The sequence below is a fragment of the Xyrauchen texanus genome, chromosome 24 (assembly GCF_025860055.1).
Source record: "Xyrauchen texanus isolate HMW12.3.18 chromosome 24, RBS_HiC_50CHRs, whole genome shotgun sequence".
Lineage (NCBI taxonomy): Eukaryota > Metazoa > Chordata > Actinopteri > Cypriniformes > Catostomidae > Xyrauchen > Xyrauchen texanus.
The window spans coordinates 40,890,990-40,914,069 of NC_068299.1; the positions used below are offsets into that span (position 1 = coordinate 40,890,990).

At 45.4% G+C, this 23,080-nt stretch overlaps 1 protein-coding gene across 2 annotated transcripts in view; it reads right to left on the reverse strand.

Moving 5' to 3' along the window:
* Window positions 1–23,080, reverse strand: part of abcc2 (ATP-binding cassette, sub-family C (CFTR/MRP), member 2) — a 62,266-nt gene that overhangs the window by 16,093 nt on the left and 23,093 nt on the right. For both annotated transcript variants that reach the window (XM_052089492.1, XM_052089491.1), the window contains 11 exons: window positions 14,830–15,013; window positions 4,555–4,702; window positions 4,284–4,383; window positions 3,898–4,117; window positions 3,468–3,622; window positions 3,105–3,260; window positions 2,723–2,922; window positions 2,502–2,628; window positions 2,299–2,400; window positions 1,638–1,781; window positions 1,116–1,274 (listed from right to left, as the gene is read on the reverse strand). In XM_052089492.1, coding sequence (XP_051945452.1) covers window positions 1,116–1,274; window positions 1,638–1,781; window positions 2,299–2,400; window positions 2,502–2,628; window positions 2,723–2,922; window positions 3,105–3,260; window positions 3,468–3,622; window positions 3,898–4,117; window positions 4,284–4,383; window positions 4,555–4,702; window positions 14,830–15,013 — 1,695 coding nt within the window. The remainder of the gene's footprint in view (window positions 1–1,115; window positions 1,275–1,637; window positions 1,782–2,298; window positions 2,401–2,501; window positions 2,629–2,722; window positions 2,923–3,104; window positions 3,261–3,467; window positions 3,623–3,897; window positions 4,118–4,283; window positions 4,384–4,554; window positions 4,703–14,829; window positions 15,014–23,080) is intronic.

Consider the following 23,080-nt stretch of genomic DNA (forward strand, 5'->3'; position numbering starts at 1 on the left):
GAAATAGTTGTGTTCTCATTGTAATGTATGATGCAAAATTTTATGAAGTGCATTTGTGACTGGTGGAATATTCTGCCTGAAGTATTGCTCCACAAAGTTAGATACTTTTCTATCAGGCATTAGAGAAAGAAAACATGATAAAACGTATATCTCAAGTTATTTTCTCGTTTTCTTGTTATTGTTGTTTGATTAATGGCCTTTTAATGACATACTAGACAGTTGCCTATTCGGTTACGAGTGTGTTTTCTTTTGGTTAGAATAATTAGAAAGGTAAACAAGTCATCTTTTATGATTTGAGCAGAGTGAGTGAAGAATTGTGTTGAGTCCCGCGTTTCTGATCATATGTTCCGGAGGGACAAATAAAATAGTGTGAACAGATTGTTTAATTCAATATTGTAATGTAAAATTAGGCTTGTTAAAGTCACCAGTTATTTTGTATTTAGCAAGATATTACAGTAAATTTCTTTTTGTAGGCTAATCAATCCCAGATACAGTAGGCCTAGATGATTATGTTCCTGCATGATCCTGCATAAATTATCAGCACAGTATACACTTTTTAATTGGTCAGTTATGTGTGACATCAGTGTGTAAATGCAGTAGACACACCCATCTCTGTGATTTTTAGACATCGCTTAACCTGTGCATTTATGCATTTTTGGAGGGGAAGGTGCCCTTTTTCTTGGTTTGTGCCACTGACCCTCAAAATATCTGTGCATGTCCATGCTCTCATCCAATCAGATTTGTGGACCGGAACTAATTGCATAATCAGTAAGAAGATGGTTGTTTATAGTAGGTGTAGTAGACACATGCCCAGACTGCAAATACTACAACTTAAGCTAAAACACTTCAATGTTTTTTTTGTTTTGGAGACATGTCAAACAAATATGTCAAACCAATTTAACAGGTATCTGACCATTAACACGAATATACCTTTACATAATATTTATTCTTGGCAGATATGTTCACAACAAAGCAACTTGCAATGCATGCAGAATGCATGTATTGTGTTAAATAAACAGCTAAGTTATATGAAAATTTTTCAATAAGATCAATGTGATTGCATATAATGTTGCAGTACAGTTGCTGTGTCGACATATTGTATGTACTTCACAAACCTGTGGAATGATGGTAATTCTGCTCCTGAGATCATGGAGCCCCAAGGTTGAGATGTCAATACCATCAATTAGGATTCGACCTTCTACAGCCTCGATAATGCGAAACAAACAGTTGGTCAGACTAGATTTGCCTGCGCCAGTTCGACCAACAATGCCAATCTGGGGTGGGGGTGGGGAGACATAAAACATTTTTTTTTTTTTACTGATGATGCAGAACAATGAAGTAAGAAACAATACACTGAAGTAGGTGACATTTTTGGAAAATTACATAAAAGACAAAGATCAACAGGTTTTGCTAAATCGTATAGATTTGTGTTATCCTGAAACATAAGATATCTTATAGTTTTGGGTAATAATATATTACGTATAACCCCACTGGCATCATAATTAATTTTATCTGAACAGAATACAGAACAAGCACCCTCTCAAAGTTCTGTTCGATCAAGTTCTTCTAATAATGACAATTGTAACTGCACACCAGTACTTTTCAAATTATCAGGATATGCCTCTGTAACATCTCACCTTCTCAGTGCTGTCAATGTCACATGTGATTCCATGGAGAATGAGCTCCAATTCGGGGCGGTAGCGAACCTTGTAGTTTTCAAAACAAATTTTCCCAGTGGTTGGCCAGCCTTCAGGAGCACGATTCTCTGTGAACCACTGAGCCTGAAAACATAGTATCTCACACTTTAATGACCAAATTTTGTGCACAATAAAGTTTTTGAAATCACTGGCTGCTTATGGGTTTTATAAGCATTCACATCACAAAACCTTTCTCAGGTTATTACATATCAGGATAAATGTGACTGTCCCATTCTAGCCAACCATCTTTCAGATGTCCTTACTGGATAAGAATACAGGAGAGGTTGCTTAGGCCTATCTTTAGGTTTTCAAATTTAAGCCATTGATTAAGGATTTGAGATGGTAGATCAATAAATGTACTTTAATAAATACAAATTTAAAAACAACTACAAATTAAAAGATAAAAAAAAATATTTTAGAAAGGTTTTGACTGTTATATGGTAAGCGGCAATGATAACCCTTTAAAATTGGTTTGTCTCAAGGCCACTACAGTTTTAAGTTAGTTTACAGTCAATAATGTTTAGGACTTTAAGTAAACCATTTTATTACATTTACCCCCAAATTTCCCCCCAATAGTTGTATACCTCAAAATTATGTCTACCTCATTTTTTATTTCTGTGTACTCGCTCACTCTCTCCACTGCAACAATATTGGTCTCCAATTCTGATGTCATTCTCACAAGCCAGTTCAAAGTCTGAGTCACCTAAGTATAAAAGTTGTAGTACACAAAAACATATTCCACAAATGTTATTTAATTGAAAGGTTATTTTACTGACTATCACAGACATCAAAATAAAATTTTACATTTAAGGCATATGAGATGGACAATCCAACCAGTCCACTATCCAAAGAGTCACGAGAGATTACAGCAAACAACGCTGAAAAAAACACCACCAGATTCCCCAGAGACTCCAACCGCATGGCCAACCATCTGAAATTCAACAAGCAACAACAGGGGCTTATGAAGCAAAAACAGTTAGATGAATCACCTGACAAAGAGCTTGAAATGTAGCAGAAATTCTTACCTATTAGAAACAATCCAAGGATAGACACTTTTAAGATTCCCATCAATGGTGTCCTCATTTTGCTTTAGGAAACGCTGCTGGTGCCCATATGCCCTGATCACAGAGAGGCCTGATACTGTTTCTCCAAAGTGTGAGTAGATGGGAGATCGAGACACAGAGTCCAATCGTCTGAGCTGCCTGGACGTGGCAACATAGAACCTCTGACACACAGGAAGCAAAACTGATCAATCTGTGCAACTGCCTACAACATTACTGGAGAACAGCTTACATTTGCAAACTAGATTTTAAGTCTTTTAAGAGCTAATTCTGTTTAGTATGTGAGAAAAACATGTCTGATGTTTTTCACAAATTTTGGTTTCCATATCATTGGCTGCTGCATTACCTGCACAAAGTAATAGATAGCAGCCATTGGTACAACAACTACAGTGAAGAATGGGGTGGCCAGACAGATCACAAACAAGGTTCCTAAAACTCCAAGAAGACAGAGGATCCAGGATTTGAAGGACATTGGGATCATCTCATCCACAGTAAATATATCCTAATGAGATGAAAGCAATATTTAAAATAACACAACACACAATATAGTACAACACACTCACATTAAATGTCTCACTTTATGTATTTTGCACCCAGATTACACATTTCAGTTAGCTTACTCTGATCAATTTATGCTGATTTGACTGTGTAAACAAAATCTTAACAATCCTCGAATCCTCGTTTAGTGTTGAAGATAGCACATCTATACCTTAGCAAAGCGGTTGACTATCCGACCTGAAGGTGTGGTATCAAAAAATACCATGGGTACCCTCAGAATATTAGACAGAAGACGTGTGTGTATAGACCTAGATGCAGAAATGGATCCATCTGCTAGGAGTATTGTCCCTATAAACACAAGTAAACCTGAAAGAAAAAGACACAATAACTTAGTCACAGAGGAAAATGTATGTCCTGCATCCACCAAAGCAGATCTTCCCAAACATCTATGTTCTACTCAGATTGATTATTTCATAAAAAAAAAAAAACATTTATAAAAGTATAGAAATTACCTATGAATTGTAATGATTATGTAAAACAAAAAACAACACTGTTAGATCCCAAACCTCAAAATATGAGGTTGTCATTAACTTAATTTTGTTGCTAAGCCATTAATTAAACTCTTCTTTCAGCACTGGTACCTTGTGCTACTCCCAGGGCTCCAAAGACACCTATTCTGGTGTCTCTAACATTAGACGGGTAGGTTGTGTTGAAATATTTAACAGCATCATTGGTCCAGTCACTGAGCCACAGATTTTGACCAATGAAGGCCACATTCTGAATAAAGAAGACTAGGAAACTCCAGGTTGCATAACACCAGCCCATAGCCCTCAGATACTGGAGATACACTGAAAACTTCACCTGGTATATGGATCAAAGAAATAATATGTAAAAACTCTCGGAATAGATTTTGAAGTATTTTGATTGAAATGACAAGTTAGTACTGTAGGTTTGGTCTCAGCATGGCAGTCAAGATCTGCTTACGCTGATGTAAAACAAGTGCGCTAACTTTTTTTTTTTTATGTACCTTTCCTGTCTCCATCGCCTCTTTCTCAATCAGTCGCTGTCCCTTCTTGTCATTGGAGTCTTTTTTATTTCTAAGAGAGCTATTTTTCTTCAGTCTCACACTAAAGATAAAGCACAAACATCATAAAAATATAGTCTTAGTGAAAACATGAACACAATGTAGTTGTGCAAAGAAGATAATGAGAATAGTTATATTATATCTGTCAGAAAAAGTAGTGTATGTCTAGAATAATTTCTGTCATCGTTCTTGCAGTCATGGCTATGGTGTGTACCTTCCATTGTGCTGAGTGTGACGCTGGCTGTGGCGCAAGCTATTTTCTCTCTTGAGTGTGCTTGAGATGATGTCATCAGGAGAGCTGTCAGCCTGTGGCTCCAAACTCTCCGGCACTGTGTCGATCTCTTCATAGTCTGACTCCATAGCTGGAACAAAATAATTTATCACCAAGATAATGACAATCAATAGTATAGTATACAGTATGTGTGGGTGGAGACAGTTTCTCATTTTTGGGCAGTGCAAGTACTAGTAATGCATTTGGGGATCTTTTGTTGCCTTCAAGTGTCTTCATGTGACCAGAGCTCATTTGACATGTTACAAATACAGCTCTTATTACTCACTTCATCATTCGATTTTGTATATCTCTTCCACCTAGCCTATCTAACACTCTGGTTTCCTTTTGACACAAACCTCCTGTCTCTCTTACCCAACCACCTCTCCACTATTGTCTCCACCTCTCTTTCCTCTCCTAACCACCTCTTCTCTCTGGATGTAAAAAAAGGTCACTGACAATCTTCTCACTCTTACATCTTTTCTAGATAACATTTGTCCTCCAACCTCTGGCCTATATTAACCTATATAACCTATATTCTCTCTTACACTGTAAAAATGAAAAAACCTCAAGCCAGGTTCCTCAGATACATACAGTACATTGTTATTTTTTCATATTAATGGTACAATAATTGATTGTCATAATTAATTTAATTATGGTAGATAACACTTTTCTTCAACCCCTGCTCCTCTGATGAGAGCAGTGGTGGTCCTGACTCACATGGTGCCAAAGGCGAGATCAGACATGAACAACCCCTACATCACAAAGTGTGGGGTGTACTGTATGTGTAAAATTTGACTATGCCATTAGATTCTGACCTTTTCTCTACATTATTCATGAGAAGGAACTCTTCCATCCAATCACTGCGCTGCTTTAAGTTCAACAAGCTCATTGATTCTTGAGATAAGGGACAAAACAAGTCCTACATACAAAACGTCTAGGTTACGTATGTAACCTCTGTTCCCCGATGGAGGGAACGAGACCTTGTGTCGAAGAAGCGACACTAGGGGTCTCTCTTGAGCACCGAATATGCCTCTGAACTATAAAAAAAGGCCAATGAGAAGTTGGCAGACAGTATTTGCAAACCCAGCCCCCGGACATACTGGTATTTAAGTGGGCAAATGCAATAAGTTCATTCAGGATTTTGGTCCGAGGAGCCGGAAATGGTCAGGTCACAACAGTGGCTCGGTTCAGAGACGTGGCAGGGAGGACTTCGACGTTGTTTAGTCCTCCCTAAATCGTGCCATGCGCTGAGCCGTGTACGTGAACTGCTGATAAAGAATCGGGCAGGTATTCTCACGTGCAAACGCGACCAGCTGTATCAGACTGCACATACCCTTCACTAATGCCCCATAAAGTCATCAGAATCCTTCTGGTTACCCTGACAAGGGGAACAAGGTGACGCTTGCCAACCTGGGAACAGGCCAAGCCTGGCTGGGCCTCTTTTCTCTCTATGTTTCTCGCATAGAGCAATAAACAGCCGGGGCCCTTACATGCATAATTTCCTATTCTTTCAGAGGGAAAAGACCCTGCGGAGACCACACCTGCCCTGAAGGGGAGGTAAGAGTGGTGAATACGTCACATGGGTTTTTAGGAGACATGTGGAAAGTGGAGTGGTGGTAGATCCTACAACACAGCGACTGGAGGGCAGCCGGGGACTGCCTAAGGAAAACGCGGGTCCACTTTTGTAAGGGACCGTACTGTACGGAGTGGAGACTCCACCCCCAGTCAGTCCAGCTGATCTGGGAGCGGTTCGACAAGGCCCAGGTAGACCTGTTTGCCTCCCAAGAAACCTCCCACTGCCTGCTCTGGTATGCCCGACAGAGGCTCCCCTCGGGGCAGATGCTTTGGCACACAGATGGCCCGCGGGGCTGCGCAAGTACGCATTTTCCCCAGTGAGCCTTCTTGCACAGGTGCTGTGCAAGGTCAGGAAGGACGAGGAGCAAGTCACCTTGGTGGCCCCCTATTGGCCCACTCGGACTTGGCTCTCGGACCTCACGCTTCTCGCGACAGCCCTTCCGTGTAGAATCCCCCTGAGGAAGGACCTTCTTTCTCAGGGACAGGGCACGCTCTGGCACCCGTACCCAGACCTCTGGAACCTCCATGTCTGGCCCTTGGATGGGATGCGGAAGATCTAGCTGGTCTACCATCGACCGTCTTAGATACTATCAACCAAGCCAGAGCCCCCTCTACCAGGCATCTTTACACCCTAAAGTGGCGCCTATTCGCAAATTGGTGTTCTTCCCGGGCTGAAGACCCACAGAGGTGCGCGGTTAGGTCAGCGCTCGTGTTCCTACAGGAGAGGCTGGAGAGGAGGCTGTCCCCCTACACCCTCAAGGTGTATGTAGCTGCCATTGCGGCTCACAAAGGCACGATAGATGGCAAGTCTCTAGGTAAGCACGACCTAATTATCAGGTTCCTAAAAGGTTCCCGGAGGCTAACTCCCTCCCGGCCAAGCCTGTTCCCCTCCTGGGATCTCTCGGTGGTCCTCACGGGCCTCCAGAGATCCCCCTTTGAGCCACTAGATTCAGCTGGACTCAGGGCCCTTTCTCTCAAAATGGCCCTGCTGATCACGCTCGCCTCCATCAAGAGGGTCGGGGACCTGCAAGCGTTCTCTGTCAGCGACACTTGCATGGAGTTCGGTCCGGCAGACACATACGTGATCCTAAGACCGCGACCGGGCTATATGACCAAGGTTCCTACCACACCCTTCAGAGATCAGGTAGTGAACCTGCAAGCGCTGCCCCGGGAGGAGGCAGACCCAGCCCTTTCGTTGCTGTGTCCGGTACGAGCAGCTCTTTATCTGCTTCGGGGGACAGCAGAAAGGGAACACTGTCTCCAAACGGAGGCTCGCCCACTGGGTTGTTGATGCCATTTCACTGGATTATCACACCCAGGCCGTGTCCCCCCCTTGCAGGTCCGAGCTCACTCAACCAGAAGTGTTGTGTCCTCATGGCACTGGCCAGGGGCACCTCCCTAGCAGACATCTGCAGAGCAGCAGGGTGGGCAACACCTAACACTTTTGCGAGATTCTACAATCTCCGAATTGAGTCAGTATCGTCCCGTGTTCTCTCAGGTCCGAGCCCGTAGAACTCGGTAACACGCTGACAAGCTTGGCTGTGACTTGGCATGGAGCAGGCAGAGGTGTGACATGGCATGGAGCAGACTCAGGCATGGTAGTGACATGGTATGGAGCAGACTCAGACATAACATGGCATAAAGCAGACTCTGTCGTGGCTGTGACATGGCCTGGAGCTGACTCTGGCATGGCTGTGACATGGCCTGAAGCTAATGCTGGCGTGGCTGTGACATGGCCTGGAGCTGACTCTGTCTCTGGCATGGAACTCAGGCTTGGTGGCTATGACATGGAACTCGGCCTTGGCAGCAATGACATGGAACTCGGGCTTGGCAGCCATGACGTGGAACTTGAACTTGGTAGCCATGACATGGAATTCGGGCATGGCAGCCATGATGTGGAACTCGGGCTTGGCCATGATGTGGGGCCAAGTCTTGGAAGGCGGAATTGTGGGAGGCTCGAAACTAAGTGGAAATGACCTCCGTGGTCGTGTACATGGGAAGAGACTTGGAAACAACCTCCGTGGTCGTATAAATGGGCAGAGACTTGGAAACTAAAGCCTTTCTCCTCCTCCAGCGCAGTGCAGTCTCCGGTCTCTGAGGCTGGCAATGGTGGCTCTGGGACAGACGAGGCTGGCAATGCTGGCTCTGGGATGGACAAGGATTTCAGCTCATTGGGGGTTAACTCCATGGCCGTGACAGGCGTGGGCATTGACTCGTCGACCATGACGTGGGACGCTGGCTCGTCGACCATGACGGGGGACGCTGGTTTGTCGACCATGACGTGGGACCCTGGCTCGTCAACCATGACGGTGGCATCCAGGTGTGCACTGGCTCATTCAAGCCTACACAAAAAAAGTGTTTGAGGGAGATCTCATTGAAGCCCACTTCGTCTGCCAGGATGCAGAAGGCCTCCACGTAGTCCTCTGTAGAACTTGACACAGACACATTAGTAGATCCGCTGGGTTCATTTTGGTGGGTCAAGTATTCTGTAACGATGTGCTGGAATGGGAAATGACGAAGACTCGGTTTGGATGGTGTGGTGGGAGAGATTCAGTGTCAACTGTAGAGCAATCGTCAGCAATGCTGATGAAGGTCATTGCAGACTAGGAGGATCTTGCTGTAATATGTCGATCAATTACTGCCATGAAGGTGAATTTCTCTGTTGGTTACAAGATTGGGGGACGTCGACAAACGGATCGACTATCTAGAGTCATCGGAGAGGGAATTTGCTGTTAACTCGCTAGCGACCAATGTGGATTTGGTATGCGTTTGGGAAAAAATGGAGGGTTTGGAGAGTCATAATAGATTAAACAACATCCGAATTGTTGGAATTCCTCAGCATGAGGAAGGCCGAGAAATGCTGAAAGTCCTAGACAAGCTCTTCCCGAGTCTGCTCGACATAACAGGCTATAAGCTGGAAATCGAGCAAGCTCATAGACACTCGGCTTGGAGATCCGCTGAGGGAGACAGGCCCTGATCAATTCTGGCCAAATTTCTGAGATCATCCGATAAAGATCTCGTATTACGCGAGGTGAGGAGCAAAGGAAGGCTTTCTTGGATAAACCGCAGCATTTTTTTGTTCCCAGACTTTGCAAATTCAACAAGAGAGAAACATGAACGATTCAGGGAATGCAAGAAACCCTTAGGTCAACAGAAGGTCGCTTTTGCTCTGATGTTTCTGGCCAAACTGAGAATAGATAGTAAGGATGGACGTAGTGTATTAACATGCCCACAGCAAGTGATGTCTCTCATAAAAACTCTGGAGTAAGCCATTTAGTGATTTTCATATTGCTGATTAGTGAACCTACTCACTGAACATACACTTGACTGTCAGAGGAAGCTGGGTGCCTTCTTCATTTCGTTTTGTGCTGGTTCCGTCTAGAGGCTGGAGTTTGTTTTTTATAACAACATTTCTTCTGGACAGCTTGTGGTTGAATCTGCTTGTTTTGTGTGCTAATGCCTCCTGTTGGTTGGAGTTGGTTTTGTGGAATATTTCTTGCAGGACATTGGAGTGAGTTTGACTGCCCGAATTGAACAGGCCATTTTTTTTTTTTTGCTGGTTTTGCTAGCGGCTGGAGCTTGTTTTGTGGAGGAACACACCTTGGAGACAGTTAAGTGGACATGTTTTTTTTGTGTGTTTATTCCGCTTATGGGCTGGAGTTTGTTTTATAGATTTTCTTCTTACAAAGTTTTGTATAGAAACACCGGCTTGAGCAATCCAATGGCAAAGTTGTCATGGGGGCTCTCATAGGAATACATGGGCTGTTTGTGTTTAGAGGGATGGACGCTGGTTGGCGCTGTCGTGGCGCATGTTTTTCTTTTTTGTGTTTGTTTTGTTCTGTGTAAAGTTTGGGGGTTGTTTGTTGCACCAATATGGAATGTGGTCTTTATAATTGTATTTTTTGATACACAATTTTCTTTTCATAATATGTCAAAATGTCAAATGTTAATATGAATGGATTGTCTGTCTCTCTCCACTAGACCCCGAAGCCGCCGCCAGGCGCCGCCATTTGCACCATTTAGAATTTCAGCCGCCGCCAGCCAATAATTTCGTAAGCCAAATTGAGCCGCCATCTGATAAAGTTTGGCTGAGCCGGCTAGAATTATTTGCATCAAATAATAATTCTATCACATAGAGACATACACACACGAAATATATAAACAATACACGAGATCTATTTTCCCACTGGATTCATAACAGCGCAGTCTTGTGCCCGTTGCTACGATACACAGACTCACAGTGAATTGACGACCAATTAAAATTGCTCGTTTTCCGTACAGAAGAAGCGATGCATGTTTTTCTCGCACTGAGGTGAAATGGCGGAAAGAAGCAAGCAAGGTAATTTTGATCTCACTTCTCACATACTTTCCTAATTCCTACTTACTTTTTTCTTAACTTAGGCCTACCCAGACTTTTGTTAAATCTTCAGGGCACGGTTGCACAAACACCTGAATCAAAGATTGATGTTATGAACCAAATATTCTGGAACGGAGAGATTTATAGCACTGAACGTGATATTACTGCAGTAACAAACCACCGTTTCCACATTGCTAATTCACGATGCATGCTTCAGTGTACATTGAAGTGAAATGTGCAAAACTTTGTCCAAAATAATAGGCTACTGATAACAGTGTGTGTTTATATTAAGGCGAGACACGGCAGGCAAAAACATAGTTTTTTTTTACTGGTCAATTTTGAGATTTTTGGATATTTGTCTTCAATAACATGTCTTCTTTCAGACTTGTGGTGAAAAAAGTCCGAAATACACATTTAGGTCTTTATTTTACTACACTTCGTCTGTTTGAGTCTGTAGATTTCTCATAAAATTCAACAAAAGTTTGCATTCTTAATCAAGGTGTAATATGATAAGCTTCATCCATGATAATGCCAAGTTATTGTATACAACTTAGCCTACATGCATTTAGCCTAAACACAACACATTGTAGGCTATGTGAAAATGTTTAGTAGCATACAGACTACAAAATAAATATGTACAAAGGTTGTGAAAGTAAAATCTGGTGTTTTCTTTATTACATTGTATTGCATTTTGTAGAAATATAGCGTAAGCCATGCATTGCTTGGAAATATTGAGATCTAGTAAATCAGTATAACATAGACAGTGGTGGACGAAGTACACATACCATGTACTTGAGTTAAAGTAAAGATACTCAAGGTAAAATATTACTTAAGTAAAAGTAGAAGTGCTGCCTTTAAAAATTCACTTGAGTAAAAGTACAAAAGTATTTGCCTTCAAATGTACTTAAGTATCCAAGTACTATGATTTTTTATGGCCATAATGTCCTATTATAATTTGTCACAAGACTCTTGCTTAACTCAGTCTACATGAAGACTAATGTCACTCTTGGCACACCAATCTATTAATAATATGACATTAATTAGTCAGATGTGTGTATATATATATATACTATTAATATATATATATATATATATATATATATATATATATATATATATATATATATATATATATATATTATATATATATATATATATATATATATATTTGAATTGAATACATTTTTTGTGTGTTTAATTTTGGAGGGAAGGGACTGTTCCCATAAGGTATAATACATTTACAGTATTTACTGTATATATTTTTCTCGAGCGTCTATGGTCATAATTATTAACATCCTAATGTTATGATACATTCACATAAACCTGCACAATGCCATTAAATATAAATATATATATATATGTATATATATATATATACACACACACACACACACACACACACACACACACACACACACGCGCTATATATATATATATATATTCTATGATATGGGAGCAGCCAATTTCCCTCCAAAATTAAACACAAAAACGTAATAATGCAGTGCTTCTGCTACTCTCCAGAAAAACAATGCTATTATATGCAAGTCATTTTAGTGTCAACATAATAAGCAATGTACATTATGCGTCAATATTTACCGATAATTGCTGCAATAATAGCTGCTGCTCTCTGCCCCGCTTAAAATCATTGGCAACGCAATTTGTTTGGAACTATTGAGAGCTACACGAATCACGTGACACGCGGCGGCGAGATCACTGTCGCAACCGTCTATGTTAGCAACTCTCATATTTAATGGCTCTGGGGTGCGTTTCCCGTACAACAACGTAACTTGCTGCTCCACTACCGTAGTACGATGCACTGTTGAAGAAATCAACTTGCTAGTCACGACTGTTTCCCAAACCGTATTGTCACAAATTGGTTGTTCAACCACGTTGGTTAATGATGTCACACATGTGGTGGATTAAAAACTACTTTTAATGAATCTGTTCGAATTAATGATCGAATTAATGCTAGATGTTTTGCTATAAATTACGGACATGTCATCTGAGGACTCTCTCATATTTTTCTCAGTTATTTGCTTTATTTCCAGATTCAATCATAGGCTCGTTCTTATGCACTAGAGCACGTTCACACATGCGCACTCTTCAAAAACGGTGCTTTAAATCTATTGACAAACTAAAAGACATAAAGGACATTTGTATGTCTTCTAAATAAAAGATACTGATTGTACTGAATGTCATCTTGCTTATTTGGCTCAAGATAATAATTTATTAAGCCCACATGTTATAATAACAAGAAACTCTGCTTCTAACCACAGGTCGAGAGCTGTCGTTCCAACCACACAACTCTGCGATGCTGTTTGCGAATGTTCGTTGGAACGATGGTTTCGGGAAACACCGACTCGTTGAACTATGATGATAACGACGGAACTTGCTACCATAGTTGGCTAACGATGCTTTTGGGAAACGCACCCCTGGTTCGTGCTTAGCAGATGCCGCCAAGGCAAGTTCAAAACAAAGCGCGCGCGCTGTACTGTGATTGGTGGCTCGTTTGACCAGTTACATTTTTATCCACTCATAAATAAAAAGGAACGACTGATTTTGAAAATGTAGTAGAGTAAAAAGATATTTGACTTTGAAATGTAGTGGAGTTAAAGTAAAAGTCTCCCCAAATTTAAATACTTCAGTAAAGTACAGATACACAAAAAAGCTACTTAAGTACAGTAACGAATTACATTTACTTCGTTACTGTCCACCACTGAACATAGACATCTGTAGACATGAAGTGGCAGCTTCAGCCATTTGCAGCTATGAAAAGTTTGGCGGCTGCAGCAGCCATTTAGGTTTTGGCTGAGCCGGCTAGCCAGCCAATAACTTCATCAGCCAGCCATTATTCTCAAAACAAATGGCTTCGGGCTCTACTCTCCACATGGAATCTGAATGTGTTGGGGCACCCCATAAAAAGTAGGAAGGTTCTTTTTTATCTTAAACGTGAGAAATATGATATAGTGTTTCTTCAAGAAACACATCTTTCCAAACAGGAAGCTGAAATATTTGGGAAGATATGGGGTAGACATATTTTCTTTAGTGCTGGCTCAATTAAGAGCAAGGGAGTCATTGCATTGATGAGTAAACCTCTACAGTTCAAATGTCTCAAACATATTAAAGCTAAATTAGGACAAGTCATTATTGTTTTAGCAGAAATTCAGGGGCAAAGTCTTATTTTGGCTAATATTTATGCACGTTGATGATCAGGGCTTTTTTTATAGATCTTGAAGGGATGTTGCAAGCCGCTGGTACCCTAGATGATATAATATAATTATAATATAGTGAAGCAAAAGTGTATAAGCCCCCTAGAGCAGGATGTGTAAAAATCTTGGTCTCACAGATATTTGGAGACTTTTGGACCCATCTGGTAGGGACTATACATTTCTTTCATCAGTCCATGAGATTTATTATAGAATAATTGTAATAAGTTCCTCATTTCATCTGTTGTGGATTGCTCAATTGGAAACCTCTTAGTCTCGGATCATGCCCTGGTGAGTTTAGATGTGTTGCCATATACAGAGAAAAACAAATCATATAATTGCCGCTTTAATGTATCTCTTTTGCAATATCCTGAATTCCAACAAATATTAAAGGCTGAAGTCAATGTTTATATGGAGATCAACTGGTCCTCAGTATCCTCTGTGGGCCTTGCTTGGGTGGCACCTAATGTGTTTTTTAGTGGCCGGATCATACAGTATGCCCCATTCATTAAAAAAATCCAAATCACGAGAACTCGTGGAGTTAGAAGGGAATATTAAAAATGCTGAGGCAGAGCTGAAGCACCAAATGTCATCTGATGGCTTGCATTGACCTGATTGAAATACAGATATAATACTAATTTGTCATGGAAGGTGGAGTTTTTGCTATACAGGGCAAGATAGTCTTACTTTGAGTCGGGAGACAAAGCAGGGAATATTTTGGCTAGATATATAAAGCAGAGAGCAGAGAGAGACTTTTTCTACCATTCCCTCAATATTTACCTCTGTCATTGATATTAATCATGCTTTTAAAGAATTCTGTCTTGATCTTTATAGTTCCATGTCTTCGTCTACTGATACTTGGGGCACGAAACACTCCAGATCCTCCAGACACTCTCCTTATGATGGAGTTCCTGAAGGAATTATTCACAGTTCTTGTAGGAGTAAAACTAAGTTTTTCAAAGAACTGAGTGTGTCTAGAGGATCTCCAGAGTGTTTCACTGGTGTGGAAGCTTTAACATATATTGAGCAAAATTTGAAGCTGAACAGTAAGAAAATTTAAATGTTGGTTTGGTGACAAACCTTTCCTGTCATCAGCTTTGCTGCTTTCCTCTTTAGCATAAGTTTCCAGGAATTCATAGAAAGCTCCTTTGCTGGCTCGAAGACTGCTGTATGATCCTGTCTCAGATACAACCCCATCCACCAACACAACAATCTCATCTACATACGGCAAGAAGCTAACACCATGTGTTACCAGGATACGAGTCTACAAAGAAATGGAAACATAGAAACAGATATAAAGTGTTTGATATGACATGAAATATTTACAGCAGAACAGTAGTGCACTTGGCAGCAATATTGATGAAATTTAAGTGATTCAAAGTATAATATGCCTTTGTTACATAATTATATAATGGTCATTGTAAATTTATTTGGGGTCAGTTTTTAACCATATCCAATTTCCATGGAGGAACACACATTCGAGACAGCTATGTGGATGAATCTACACGTTATTTGTTTGTTTTTTTCCACCTATTGGCTGTAGTTTGTTTTATAGATTATCTTCTTTTGTGTAATTCTGTCTCACAAAATGTTGATAGAAACACTGGACTTGAGCAATCTGATGTCGCAGGGGCTCTCGCAGGCGTGCATAGACTGTTTGAGTTTAGAGGGATGGACACCATTTGGTGCTCTTGTGCATGGGGATAATGTGCACATTTTTCATTTTTCTGTTTGTTTGGTTTGGGGGAAGTTTGGGGTTCCCCTTCTGTCGCTCTTTCCACGTTGTGTCAGAGAAGCGACACTAGGGGTCTCTCTTGAGCGCCGATATTCACCTCTGGACTATGAAAAAAGGCCAATGAGAGTTGGCAAACAGTATTTGCATGTCCCGCCCCCGGACATACAGGTATTTAAGCGGCGCAAATACGGGAGTTCATTCAGAATATTTCTTCGGAGCCGATGGTCGTGCATGCAGTCTGCTGCGAGTTACACACCAAGTTCCTGTTTAATCCTCTGACGCTCTGCATGCTGTTGGATCTGACGGCGCACAACAGCGGCTTTCTCATTCGTGCACCGCTGTGCATTCTTGCCCCTGGGCGCTTCGACAGCGCAGACAACTCCAAAGAGTTATTCTAAAAGAGTGAATTTCGCTCTAAAAGAGCAAAACACAGCGGCGTTGAACGTCCTTCTCAGGACGCGTCTTTTTAAAGACGATTTTCCGCCTCTGTGTAGTTTCTGGATGCGTTGATTCTCCCCACCTCTGAAGGCCATAAAAACTGCCTTGCATTCCTGGGTTGCGATCACACGCAGGCAGCGTTTTTATGAATGGTCTATGTTTTCAGTACGAGAACATAGCCATGACAGCATTGCGGTCGTAGGCTTTTTCTTGTAGTGAGAAAAAGCCGCTTCAGCCGCCCCCCCCGCGCCTCGCCTCCTTCCTACGGGATTGAGGCAGGCGCTGCGGGCGATGAAAATGATCTGGGGACAGTGATGGGCTCCGTTTCGCCGGGTGAACCCCCTCGAAACCCCCCGCCTCCCCGGCACGCTTGCTTGTTTCCGTCCAAGCTCGGGATGAGCATTCTCTCCAATGGGTTATGTTTTCAGTGTGCGAACATAACCGCGGCAGCGTTGCGATCTCTGCTTTCTCTTGTAGTGAGAGAGAGCTATTTCAGCCACCCCCCGCGCCTCGCCTCCTTCCTACGGGATTGAGGCAGGCGCCGCGGGCGATGGAGAACGATCTGGGGAGAATAACGGGACGCTTTCGCCGGGTAAATCCCCTCGAAAACCTCCCGCCTCCCCGGCACACTTGCCTGCTTCCCCCGAGCTCGAGATAAGTGCGGTCCGCTTAACAGCCTACCGTCCGGTCCCTCGAGCTCCCCGGCATTGGATGGTGACATCACCGCTGCATTGGAGAGCATAACAGCGGCGCCGAATGCGGATAACTCGCCTGGGCCGCCACCTTCGGGTCTCCGCCCAGTCTGAGCCTGACGCAAGAAGGTCCGCTATGCTTCCCCGGGCTTAATTGGTTCCGCGGGCATGTGCGCCGCTCACAGCCGCGCCCCCCCCAGATTCCTTCCCGGATGTGCATGACGACCTGAGCAAGCCCAGCTTCCTCCCTCCTCCGCTCTCGCTACCCTCGGTGGTAGAACGGTCCCAGACCGCTCCCCCCTGCGCGCCATGGCCCCCTCCTGCAAGTCCACCGGGCCAGGGCACTTCAAATCTGCACTTGGGTGGTCCTGTTCTTGACGTGCTGCAGGAACTGCACTCAAACAGGTGATGGCCACTCCGTGGTCCAGAAACGCAACGATGGACAGGCAGTACGGGAGGCAGACAAAGCACGCTTTCTCAAACGCCCCCGTCTCCCAGCTCCGTCCATTCGGCGACACCACTTGACGACTTCACCCAGCAGTCCTCAGTGGTGAAGAAACAGACGAAGGCTATTTTCAAGCAAAAAAAGAGCATCCTGCCCTGCCGCAAACCTGCCGCCAGGGGCCATGCCCTGTCTGCTTGCTGAGGGCATCCTCCTGCGGCTTTCAAGAAAGAAAGAAAGTGGTGCTCCGCCTCAACTAACAAGTGAGTGGGCCCAGCTCTCAGCCCCAGCATTGAGCTCCCCGCAGAAGTTGGACGCCCATCGTCTCGCGGACCCCCTTGAGGACCCAGAAGGCTCCCAGGCGCTCCTGAGATGACAGACCCAGAGACCGAGACGTTAGCTCCGGAGCTGGTAAGACCACTCCGTTCCCCGGTGGAGGGCCGGGAGGAGAATTTTTTGTTAAATTCTTTACACTCTATAGAGCTATTTCCTTGTTGTCTCTGGGGTCACCTGGCGTCTGCTTTCAGGCCTCAACAGTCCCGGCTCCATGGACGCGGTGCCCTGCCTTCAGCGCCACGACTGTTCCCCGGCCGGCCAGTTCAGACGAGTCCAGAGGACTCCAACATCAGACCTCCTCCTCAGTCACGAACCCGCCCCCTGCCGGATGCGTGGAGCAAGGTAAGTGCTTTGAGTTTATTCTCAGCACCAGAGCCTCGGGACACCACGTTGCCTCCCGACGCCGCGTTACCTGTTCCGCACCACTGCGAAGCCCCGCCGGGTACGTCCAAAAAACTCGTCCGCTTGGTGCCCCTAGCTCGGAGTTTAGAGGCGTGGCTTTCACTGCCCAACCCGTCACGCTGGCTGCACCGGACCATTCGACTCGGTTATGCAATTAAGTTTGCCAGGTCTCCGCCCCCCTTCGTGGGCGTACATTTTTGCGCAGTACACGGCCAACATGCCCATTCCCTGTGCGAAGAAATCGCCTCCCTTCTATTAAAGGACGCGATAGAGCCTGTCCCTCCAACCAAAACGAAGAAGGGTTTCTACAGCCCTTACTTCGTTGTACCCAAGAAAGGCGGCGGCTTACGACCGATCTTGGACCTGCGAGTTTTCAATCGGACCTTGTCCAAACTCCCGTTCAAAATGCTCACCCAGAAAAAAATTCTATCTGGTGTCCCGCATCTAGATTGGTTCGCAGCGGTAGACCAGAAGGACGCGTACTTCCACGTCTCAATTCGCCCTCGACATCGACCCTTCCTAAGGTTCACGTTCGACGGCCAGGCATATCAGTACAAAGTCCTCCCCTTCGGCCTGTCTCTGTCCCCTCGCGTCTTCACAAACGTCGCAGAGGCAGCTGTTGCCCCGCTCCGAGAAGCCGGCATACGCATACTCAATTACCTTGACGACTGGCTCATACTGGCCCACTCCCGAGAGTTACTATGCGCACACAGAGACCAGGTGCTCAGCCACCTCAGCCGTTTGGGGCTTCAGGTCAACTGGGAAAAGAGCAAGCTCTCCCCGTTCCAGAGCATCTCTTTTCTCGGTCTGGAGTTCGACTCAGTCCCAATGACAGCACGTCTCTCCAACGAGCGTGCTCAGTCAGTGCTGAAATGCCTCGCTTCCTTCAAGCCAGGCGCCGTGGTCCCGCTAAAACGTTTCCAACAGCTCCTGGGGCATATGGCATCCTCCGCGGCAGCCGCGCCGCTGGGGTTGATGCATTTGAGACCACTTCAGCACTGGCTCCGGACTCGAGTCCCGAGACGAGCATGGCGCCACGGCACGCACAATGTAAATGTTACCTCTGCCTGCCGCCAAACCTTCAAACCCTGGACAGACCTCTGCTTTCTAAGGGCAGGAGTACCCTTGCAGCAGGTGTCCCGACACGTTCTGGTCACAACCGACGCCTCCAAACTGGGTTGGGGCGCCGTGAGCAACGGGCGCGCAGCCGCAGGCCGGTGGAACCGAGGCCCGCTGCGCTGGCACATCAACTGCCTAGAGCTGCTGGCTGTTTTTCTGGCCCTGCAGAAGTTTCTTCCGTTAATTCGTAACAAACACGTCCTAGTCAGGACAGACAGCACCACGGTCGTAGCCTACATAAACCGCCAAGGCATGTAGGAGTACGCTCCCTCCACATGTCACAGCTCGCCCGTCGTCTCCTCCTTTGGAGTCAGCAGTGACTGGAGTCACTGCGCGCCACTCACATCCCCGGCAACCTCAATGTGATAGCGGACGCGCTGTCAAGACAAAGCTTGCCTGGCGGAGACTGGAGGCTCCACCCCCAGTCGGTCCAGCTGATTTGGGACCGGTTCAGCAAGGCTCAGGTAGACCTGTTTGCCTCCCAAGAAACCTCCCACTGCCCGCTCTGGTATGCCCGGACAGAGGCTCCCCTCAGGGCAGACGCGTTGGCACACAGCTGGCCGGCGGGGCTGCGCAAGTACGCATTTCCCCCAGTGAGCCTTCTTGCACAGGTGCTATGCAAGGTCAGGGTGGACGAGGAGCAAGCCATTCTGGTAGCCCCTTACTGGCCCACCCGGACTTGGTTTTCGGACCTCACGCTCTTCACGACAGCCCCTCCCTGGCGAATTCCCCTGAGGAAGGACCTTCTTTCTCAGGGATGGGGCACACTCTGGCACCCGCACCCAGACCTCTGGAACCTCCACGTCTGGCCCTTGGATGGGATGCGGATGATCTAGCCGGCCTACCACCGACCGTCATAGATACAATCAATCAAGCCAGAGCCCCCTCTACCAGGCATCTCTACACTCTAAAGTGGCGTCTGTTTGTGGACTGGTGTTCTTCCAGAGCCGAAGACCCGCAGAAGTGCGCAGTTAGGTCAGTTCTCGTGTTTCTTCAGGAGAGGCTGGAGAGGAGGCTTTCCCCTCCACCCTCAAGGTGGATGTCGCCGCTATCGTGGCCCACCACGACACGGTAGACGGCAAGTCTCTTGGTAAGCACGACTTAATCGTCAGGTTCCTAAAAGGTGCCCGGAGGATAACTCCCTCCCGGCCTAACCTGTTCCCCTCCTGGGATCTCTCGGCCGTCCTTACGGGACTCCAGAGACCCCCCCTTCGAGCCGCTTGATTCAGTTGGACCCAGGGCCCTCTCTCTCAAGACTGCCCTGCTGATCGCGCTCGCTTCCATCAAGAGGGTCGGGGACCTGCATGCGTTCTCTGTTAGCGACGCTTGCCTGGAGTTCGGTCCGGCAGATACTTTCGTGATCCTAAGACCGCGACCGGGCTATGTGCCCAAGGTTCCTACCACGCCCTTCAGGGATCAGGTGGTGAACCTGCAAGCGCTGCCCCGGGAGGAGGCAGACCCAGCCCTTTCACTGCTGTGTCCAGTACGTGCCTTACCTATTTATCTGGACCGCACACAGAGCACCAGACGCTCTGAGCAGCTCTTCGTCTGCTTTGGGGGACAGCAGAAAGGGAACGCTGTGTCCAAGCAGAGACTCGCCCACTGGGTTGTCGACGCCATTTCCCATAGCTTATCACACCCAGGCCGTGCCCCCCCCTTGCGGGTCCGAGCTCACTCCACCAGGAGTGTTGCGTCCTCATGGGCACTGGCTAGGGGCACTGCCCTAGCAGACATTTGTAGAGCAGCGGGCTGGGCAACACCTAACACTTTTGCGAGATTCTACAATCTCCGAGTTGAGTCAGGATCGTCCTGTGTTTTTTCAGGTACCGAGCCCGTAGAACTCGGTAGCATGCCCACAAACTGACCGGGTGAATCGCTTGCACCTAGCGCCCTTCCCCCAAACCAGGGGAAACAGTGCGCCTTCATTCCCAGGAGATCTCAGGTTTGGGACACTGGTTGATTCCTCCCTAGCCCTCGTGTGTCGCAGTTCAGCGGAGGAACTCGCCGACCCAAGCCACTGCGGGTACCGCAAGCTACCCTGTACTGGTATAGGTGCTCCACAGGTAAGGCCTCCTTCGGACTCCCCCTGTGTGTAACACCACGGTTCTGTCCCCTCTGGTGAGCTGACTCCCGTGTTTCCCTTAGGCAGTCACGGCTGCCTCGGTTGCTGTGCTGTATGTTCCCCCCTCTATGAGGCTGGATCCACCACCGCACCAACTTTTCCACATAGGCCCTGAGTCAGGCCTCTGATGGGTTTGCCACTTAAACTTGCCTCCCCACTCGGGTAGGCGTGGCCTCCGCAGGGTCTTTTCCGCCCTGAATAAGGGCTAAGACCCCCTTCCCCCAATGCGTGTAAGGGCCCCGGCCTTAGTTGCTCTATGCGAGAAACTTAGAGAGAAAAGAGGCCCGGCCAGGCTTGGCCCGGAATCCTGATGGCTTAAATGGGGCATTGGGGAAGGGTACGTGCAGCCTGATACAGTTGGTCGTCCTGCACGTAAGAATACCTGCTCGCTCCTGTATCAGCAGTTCACGTACACGGCTCAGCGCATGGCACTTTTATAAGTGGACCCCTAGTGTCGCTTCTCTGACACAGCGTGGAGAGAGCGACAGAAGGGGAACCCCGATGGAGGGAACGAGACGTTGTGTCTCCCCTGCCACGTCGCTGAGCCGAGCCACTGTTGTGGCCGGTCCATTTCCGGCTCCTCAGAAAAATCCTGAATGAACTCCCATATTTGGGAGCTTTACGCCCTGAAGTGGCACTTGTTTGCAAATTGGTGTTCTTCCCGGGCTGAAGACCCACAGAGGTGTGCAGTTAGGTCAGTGCTCTTATTTCTGCAATAAAGGCTGGAGAGGTATTTGCGCCGCTTAAATACCCGTATGTCCGGGGGCGGGACATGCAAATACTGGTTGCCAACTCTCATTGGCCTTTTTTCATAGTCCAGAGGTGAATATTTGCGCTCAAGAGAGACCCCTAGTGTCACTTCTCTGACACAACGTCTCGTTCCCTCCATCGGGGAACGGAGGTTACATACGTAACCTAGACATTTGATTGTTACACTAATGTTGGAATGTGGTCTTTATAATTTTATTTTTGACACACAATCTATTTTTTCTAATATGTAAAAATGTCAAATGTTAATATGAGTGGATTGTCTCTCTCCACATTGAATGTGAATGGGTTGGGGCACCCCATAAAAAGAAGAAAGATTATTTATCTTCTTAAACATAAGAAATATGATATAGTGTTTCTACAAGAAACGCAGGGGAGTCATTAAATTGATATGTAAACATCTACAATTAAAATGTCTCAAACAAATTAAAGATAAATAAGGAAGAGTCATTATTATTTGATCAGAAATTCAGAGGCAAAGGCTGATTTTGGCTAATATTTACACACCTAACGCTGCTGGTGGTCAAATATTTACCATGGCCATTGATATTAATAATGCTTTTAATGAATTCTATCTTTATCTCCATAGTCCCAAGTCTTCATCTACTGATGAAGATATTATAAACTTTGTGGAACCATTAGAACTCCCTAAACTGACGACTGAGTGACGCTTCATAGGATGTGCAAAAACCTAAGTATATTTGGGTATTTTATTCCCAGCAATTTTGTGTTATTTTGTTAGAGTTCATTTTGTCACTTTAATAAAAATGTTTTTGAGAGATATGGACAGGTGGGCTTCATTGTATTTTTCCATGATTGGGAAGGTTCATGTTATTCAAATTATTCCAAAATTCATCTACCTTCTACAATCTCTCCATGTCCCCCTCTCTTATTTCAAGCAATTTAAGCATCAGAGATTAAATTTCAATAAATTACACAGGCTGATTGACAAAGTTGGGCTAGGCCTACCCAAGCATTCGGTCTCACATTTGGCTCATTGGTCACTTCCATCTGAGAGAGTCCCTCCCTGGTTTTGTATTGAACAGGAAGTTATTGCGCCTATTTCACCAATGCAAAGCTTTTCTATCAAATTAATCAGAGAAGTTAAGTTACACCCCGTTATCTCGCATTTGCACTCGGTAACAAAAGTGTCTAGAGTGTTTAATTCTGACATTTATTTTAACGTTGCCTCGAGCATATGGCTGAACCCAAAATTATGTATTAATAAGTCCCCTATCTGCTGGTCAGAGTGTATTGTGAGGGGGGTTAATACTCTC